General features: G+C 36.9%; 1 protein-coding gene across 1 annotated transcript; it reads right to left on the reverse strand.

Moving 5' to 3' along the window:
* Window positions 1–1,144: 1,144 nt before the first annotated feature.
* Window positions 1,145–3,812, reverse strand: LOC148197118 (tricyclene synthase EBOS, chloroplastic-like). The gene is made up of 3 exons (XM_088093607.1): window positions 3,569–3,812; window positions 2,073–2,451; window positions 1,145–1,271 (listed from the first exon to the last, which is right to left on the reverse strand). Exons 1-3 carry the CDS (start codon window positions 3,810–3,812, stop codon window positions 1,145–1,147), a joined length of 750 nt encoding a protein of 249 aa, XP_087949733.1.
* Window positions 3,813–7,602: the final 3,790 nt, after the last annotated feature.

The following is a 7,602-nucleotide window of genomic DNA, read 5'->3' on the forward strand; positions in this document are numbered from 1 at the left end:
CAATCTGAGGTGGCCAATCTCTGGTTTCTTAGGATATTTTATCATACATAACTAACATGTGTAAATGAAGGATCAAATGAGAAATATGGGATGCACAAGACGCCAAGATTGATATCTGGAAAGCTTGGGTATATGACAGTTTTTAAGGAAGAATTTTTAGTATTATGGTGCTAAACACTGGCATGTTTTTCTGGTGTACTTCTCATTTTTTTTAGTGATTGATTTCTTTAATATTATAAACACCCTTATTATCATTATCAAAACTTTAATTTTCATATACAGCTGATAATATGATTTTTAAACAAATTTTATATTCTAAAATATTAAAAACCATTTTAGAGATAATTTTAAAAATAATTTATTAAGATGTATTTCTAAAGATGTAATCAAGAAAAATGAGGTATCTCTAAAGATGTAGAAAAGGAACATCATAAAGCTGTGACCTTTTATTTTTTTTAAGGGAATAATTGTCAAGTTAACAGAAAATATTATTTCCTTTTTCATTTTGCTTAATTAACCTTTTATTTTTTTTTTCTCCCCACTTTTGTGCACACGTACGTCTCTTTCCTCGAGATAATACTTGAAAGTTTCATTTAGGTTTAATCATTCACGAAGTCTCTATTTTCGCATGGAATCTCAATTTAGCTTCTTTCTTTCTGGAAATATCAATTGGGTCCCAAATTTATGAAAATTGCAACAAATTGATCCTTTCCGTTAAATTGTGTCCAACGGCGTTAGGGTGTGTTTGACGTGGCACTTGTGAACTTCTTATCTGTCGTGGTTGATTCAAGCAGTAGCAGTGAAGCACGTGGATATTTAAATTTTTAAATAAAAAGAAAATAATTGTTTTAAACCAAAATTAGAAGTTCAGGAGTAACCCCTTTATCTTTCCGCACATAATTCTTATGCTTGGCAGCAGTAGCTTCAGAAATCACTTTTATTTCTGCGCATCCATTTTTCCCAGATTTCAGAATTCTCTTAGGTTGACCTGCTAAATCCACTTGAGAATTTGGAATCTGCCCATTTGATATTCTTCGTGTATCAGTTTCCTCGCGTAGCTTCAACATTCTTTGATGTTTCTTTCCAAGATTATGTTCTTCAATACTTTTGTAACCAGACAACTTAACATCACAAATTTTACAATTTAGCCTTGGTTGTGGCCGGTGTAATGGTCCAAGCAGTAGCAGTGAAGCACGCTTTTTCCGCTTTTGCAATCATCCTCAGATAATTCATCCATCTCAGTCTGCAACTTTTGCCGCTTCTCTTCAACCCTACAATCAAAATCAGAACAAATTAAACGAGTCTTCCTCCGCATTCCAGAACCCCTTCTTCGATTCGTTCTCGTAAGCTTCCATTGTTGCAAAGTTTAAGCCTTTCTCTTGTTTGCTGCAGTTTTGAAAGTGATCCCTAATTCGATCCACACAAAACTTGAATCCCCTTTTAAAACAATTATTTTCTTTTTATTTAAAAAATTTAAATATCCGCGTGCTTCACTGCTACTGCTTGAATCAACCACGTCAGATAATAAGTTCACAACAGCGTGCCACGTCAAATACACCCTAACGCCGTTGGACACAATTTAACGGAAAGGATCCATTTGTTGCAATTTTTATAAATTTGGGACCCAATTGATATTTCCAGAAAGAAAGGGACTAAATTGAGATTCCATGCGAAAATAGGGACTTAGTGAATGATTAAACCTTTCATTTAATAACTTCTCCACCATTTTCCTTCTCTTTGTCCTTTTCTATTTTCTCATATAATTAAAACAATGAAAGAATACATAATTGACTGAAAAATTTAAGCGCGGAATCACATAATCATGACTTTTTGGAAGACATGTATAGTTTTTTTACCAGAATTTGTTTGTCTGGTAGATTTTTATTTTCAACATTTACGGTTGCAACAGGCATTCTTTTAGTTAATGGAAAAAGACAGAACACTGCTAGTTCAGTTAATCTTGTGTTAAATATTATAGGACTAAAATTAGTATTTTATCTCAGTCTGATGTTGCATCCAATTTTTATCCTTTGATATTTAAATACTGATGCGTTTTTCCAACACAGACTCACCTTGACATTTGTTGGAGATCGTTTTGCATTGTTGACTGCACAATATTGAAATCAAGCTTTGCTGCTTCAAGCAGAAATCGATTTGAGTCTGTTCTTTTAGCATAAGATTCAATGGACCACCTTGCTTCCAGCCTTTGAATTCTGTGATCGAGTGGAAGCTCCAATGCATGATTGACTTGTTCCAAAAGCATGTTACTGCCTTTACCTTCGTTGAGGGCAACCCTAAGGTGGAAGCTAGAGAAGACCATGGCCTCATCCAAAATCTTCTCTCCTTCGTATCCAAGAAACGATGCCTCGTACAGACTCAGCATTCCCTTCACATCGCTCACAAGGCTTGCCTTGAAATTACCATTCTCCTCCTTAAACCTCTCAAATATATCTACATGATCAAATAAGTACACACGTGAAGCTATAGTACCCAGACAGGCCACTTATATTTGATAAAAGAAACCAAAATGTTCAACTTATACTTAAAATAAATAAACAAAAACATGTAATACTTTATATACCATGGACACTGCAATTACTTGGTATTCTAATTAAATTTATAAATATATTCAAAATACTGATAAGGAATTTAAAATATAATTATATATATATATATATATATATATATATATATATATATATATATATATTAATAAAACTTAATTGTTTATCTGTCTATTAGGCATAGTCTTGTTCCAGATTAGTGCCAGATTAGTGAGGCAGCATAGGCTGTTATTTGAAACGTGGGTTATTGAGTAATTATTATATAAGTGATCAATACTTTTTTGTCCAAAATCTTAGGATAATGAGTTTTTTATCTTTATATACTGTTCTATTTTCTTATCTCATACTTGGGAACTATCTATTTGACTTTGATACTATTATTGAATCTATCGAGGAGGAAATTACCTGTGTGAGTTACACAAATACCAATAACATCTTAACCATTAACTTTCGTCTTTATTTTTTTCCTTTCTCATTTATACGTGAGCTTACACTTGAATGCCTAACATGGTGGTCCCCAGCTGCACATGACAATATAGCATAGTTTAAATACATATATTTATGATGTTAAGGCCTACAATGGTGTTCATCAACAGCTCAGTACCTGGTTTTCTTTATGTTGTACGTGTGTACTGTGTTTCGCTTTTTGTCTGATGACAATATTTGTTAAAGTAAGATGATAAAGTTTTAATTTTTTTTATCACCCCACTTTTGTTCACACTTCTTTTTCCTACATATAACAGTTGAAAATTTCATTTAATTACCTCACCACTTTCTTTTTTCGGTTTCTATATTTTTTATCAAATAATTAAAACCTAATGAAAGTATATATAGATGTAGTGTTCTTTCTTTATTAGGAATCAATGCAAAACATAATTAGTGCTTAATTGTTCGGTTTAATGGTAGTTTTCAGATATTTTACAAACTAAATAATATTATAAATAATTGTTTAGAAAAAAAAAATATTTTGCTTATAATAAAATGTTATATAACGTTAGTTATACCTGCTGAGACATCATGACCATATTCTCTGAGAAGCCTAAAGCACAAAGCAGTTTCATGCAAACTTCTGTTAACGAATATGCTACTGAATCCTGCAGAAGAGTGACACCGAAGAAGGGCTTCACCTATCTCCTTGTCATAATGGTAACTTAGACCCAATCGTTTCACATCGTTAATGAGTTCAAGTTTGAGCCATATGTCTGAACTTTCATCCTTTATCATTCTCCTCACTTCCTCCTGCAACATCTTGGCCCTGTCTCGTATCTTATATCCTGAAAACGTTATACAAAGAACGAATCACGTATACGTGTGTAAAAAAAAGTTTAGAATACGGACAGTGTATATGATAATTATGATGCTTTAACTAATTACAGCGTAGGCATGCTTCAAGGACTACAGAAAGTCGTAAGTCCAGAAGTTGGTGTTGGGAGAAAACTTTAAAGGCTAGAAGGAAGTGTTTAAGATTGGGAGAGGTTGGAAGATTTTGAGAGAAGAGGAAAGACTTGTATTGAGTGCTTGTAAACTTTTTTGGCTTATTTTCAAATGATACAATCATCCCCTATTTATACTAATGGCACCTCCTTAACCAATGGTTAGGATCTTGCCACCACAACATTCATCTAAGGGTTATAATTTATTCTCTAGAACTTTCTAAAACATTCCTATAATTCTAAACTTATCTAGAGACATCTTATGGATAAGCATCTCTAGATATTTTTGTGGAACATTCTAGAATCCTTCTAGATAGGATTTTCTAGAATGTTATTTGGGCTTTTACTAATATTGGGCTTTTATCTTTTAGGCCCAACATACAAAATCAATTTATATTCCAACACCCCTTCTTAAACTTGATTTTGTACTCCAAGCAAACTTCTCAACTTCATGAAGACTTCTTTCTTTAGCGGTTTGGTGAAGATATCTGCTACCTGATCATGTGTCTTCACATATTCCATTTGCACATCCTTGTTGCTGATGCATTCTCTAATGTAATGGTAACGGGTGTGGATGTGCTTACTTCGATCATGGAAGACTGGGTTTTTTGCTAATGCTATTGCCGACTTGTTGTCTACGAAAATCTTTGTTGGCTCCACTTGTGGCAAGCTTAACTCCTTCAATAGGTTGCGTAGCCAAACAGCATGGCAAACACATGAAGTTGCAGCTACATACTCTGCTTCACATGTAGACAAAGTGACAATAGGCTGCTTCTTGGACATCCAAGTAAAGGCTGTGTCTCCCATGTAGAACACAAATCCACTTGTGCTCTTTCAGTCATCCATATCTCCACTCCAATCGCTATCACTATATCCAACAAGTTTGTAATCGTTAGAAATGGAGTAATATATAGCTTGTCGTACCTTGGATATATCGAAGAATCCTCTTCGCAGACTTGAAGTGAGTAGTTGTTGGAGCTTCCATGTACCGACTCACGACTCCAACGGCATAGAGAATGTCTGGTCTTGTACAAGTTAAATAGCGCAAACTTCCAACAAGACTTTTATAGAGGGTTGGATCCACTTTTTCTCCCTCTTCATCCTTACTCAACTTTATGCCGCATTCCATAGGAGTACCAACTGGATTAGCATCATCCATCTTGAACTTCTTGAGGAGGTCTTTGGCATAATTTTCTTGAGTAATAAAAATTCCTTTGTTTCCTTGTTTTACTTCAATTCCAAGATAATATGCCATAAGCCCCATGTCGGTCATTTCAAATTCCATTGTCATATCCTTCTTGAATTCCTCAAACATGCTTGGATTGTTCCCTGTAAAAATCAAGTCATCGACATACAAGCATACAATCAAAATATCTTTACCTTGAGCTTTGATATAGAGTGCATGCTCATATGGACACTTGATGAAATTTGCTGCTTTGAAGTACTTGTCAATCCGAACATTCCAAGCTCTCGGGGCTTGTTTCAACCCATAAAGAGCCTTCTTTAATTTCAAGACTTTATCTTCTTCACCTTTGACTTCATATCCTTGTGGCTGCTCAATGTAGACTTCTTCTTCAAGAACTCCATTTAAGAAGGCGGATTTAACATCCATTTGATGTATCTTCCAATTGTTTTGAGCTGCTAATGATATAATAAGTCTTACAGTTTCTAGTCGAGCAACTGGAGCAAATACCTCGTCATAGTCGATGCCAGCCCTTTGACTATAGCCCTTCGCCACCAATCTCGCTTTGTATCTCTGAACTTCTCCTTTGGAGTCTTTCTTTGCTTTGTAGACCCACTTGACACCAATTGCTTTGTGCCCTTTTGGAAGAGAGGCTAGCTCCCATGTATCATTCTTCTTTATTGCCTTGATCTCTTCATCCATTGCATTTCTCCAACTCTTCTTTTCAATTGCTTCTTGGAAGTTCATGGGCTCACAGTCTGCAAATAGACAGAATAAGGTAACATTGTCTAGATTTTCAGTTACCTCATAAATTTCTTGGAGACTTCGAAAACGTGGCATTCTTTCACTTGAGCTTTCATCATCTTGAATGGTTGTATTTGGTGAAGTGGGTGGAGTAGCAGGTGCCTCTTGCGGTTGTTGTTGTTGTTCCACATCCTCTTCTTCAATGCACGGGAAGAAGGTATGATCTTCACAGTTTGTCGACCAATCCCATTCTCCTTCTTCGTCAAACACTACATTCTGGCTGATGCTTGTTTTCCTTGAATCAGGATTGTAGAGTTTGTACCCTTTGGAGTTGGCGTCATAACCAATGAAGATGTATTTTTCACTTTTGTCATCAAGCTTACTTCGTTTCTCATCTGGCACATGCACATGAGCTAAGCTTCCAAAGACTCTAAGATGAGAAATACCTGGCTTTCTTCCGCTCCATGCTTCTTGTGGTGTTTTTCCACTAACGCTTCTTGTTGGAGAGCTGTTGGAGAGCGGTTGGTCAGATAGACTGCACATGCAACAGCTTCAGCCCAAAACTCCTTTGGAAGTTTCTTGCTTTTAAGCATGCTCCTTGCCATCTCCAGGATAGTTCTATTCTTCCTTTCAGCCACTCCATTTTGTTGAGGGGATCTTGGCACTGTCAACTGTCGTCTGATTCCATTGTCTTCACAATACTTCTGAAACTCTTTTGATGTGAACTCTCCTCCACGATCGGATCTCAAAGCTTTGATCAGAAGGCCACTTTCCTTCTCAACATGGGCTTTAAACTTCTTGAAGTTCTCAAACACTTCTGATTTTTCTTTTAAGAAATATACCCATGTTTTTCTTGAAAAATCATCAATGAAGAGAAGGAAATAATCACTACAAGAAAGTGGTGTTTTACCGAAGGGTAATTACAGACGGCCTTAAGGCCTTCGGTAAAAGTATTTTACCGACGGTCATTTAGAGTATTACCGAAGGTCTTGGAGGCGCTCGGTAATTAAGTGCTGATTTTAAATACCGAGGGTCTTAGGCCGTCGGTATGTATGAGGTTGAATTAAAAGCAAAACTTCTGTTTTCCCTCTCCCATTTCGAGCTCGTCGAACAAACCCTGTATCCCTCTCCCTGCGAATCCTCTCCTCACCTGCGTTGTGTGAGTGTGCTCACGGATGTTGTGAGGGCGTGCGTAACTGCGTCATCCTTCATTCAGTCCCGTTAGTGAGGGTGGACACTGGTTGTCGTTGACGGTGTGAGGACGGTTGTGACTGAGGCGATTGCCATGGAGTAGGGACGGTTGGGGACTGAGGCGTTCTGCTTCATTCGGTGCGGTTGGAGCTTTTGTTGAGTGATTCTCCGGGAAGGGTGTTCATGGACGGTGATTGGGTCGGTGTTGCCGCTAGGATTGCATTAAGGTTAGTGTTCTGTTCATGTGAATTTTAGGTTTTGGGCTTGCTTCGTAATTGATTGATATTTGTTTTCGTGCTTCCAATTTCTTGCAAATCCTTGGAAGTCATTGTATATTGGATTGTGGTTGTGGCAGCAGGGGTCGTGGTTGGTGGATAGCGTGAGGAGGGCATTGCGGTGGTGACGTGTTGTGGGTGCTGCTTTAAGTGGTGGTCTACTTGTGCTGGGGTTGCCATTGCAGAGGGTGCTGTGGAGCTTTTTATCAGGT

Source organism: Vigna umbellata, chromosome 6 (assembly GCF_029865625.1).
Source record: "Vigna umbellata cultivar VRB3 chromosome 6, Vumbellata_1.0, whole genome shotgun sequence".
Classification (NCBI taxonomy): Eukaryota; Viridiplantae; Streptophyta; class Magnoliopsida; order Fabales; family Fabaceae; genus Vigna; species Vigna umbellata.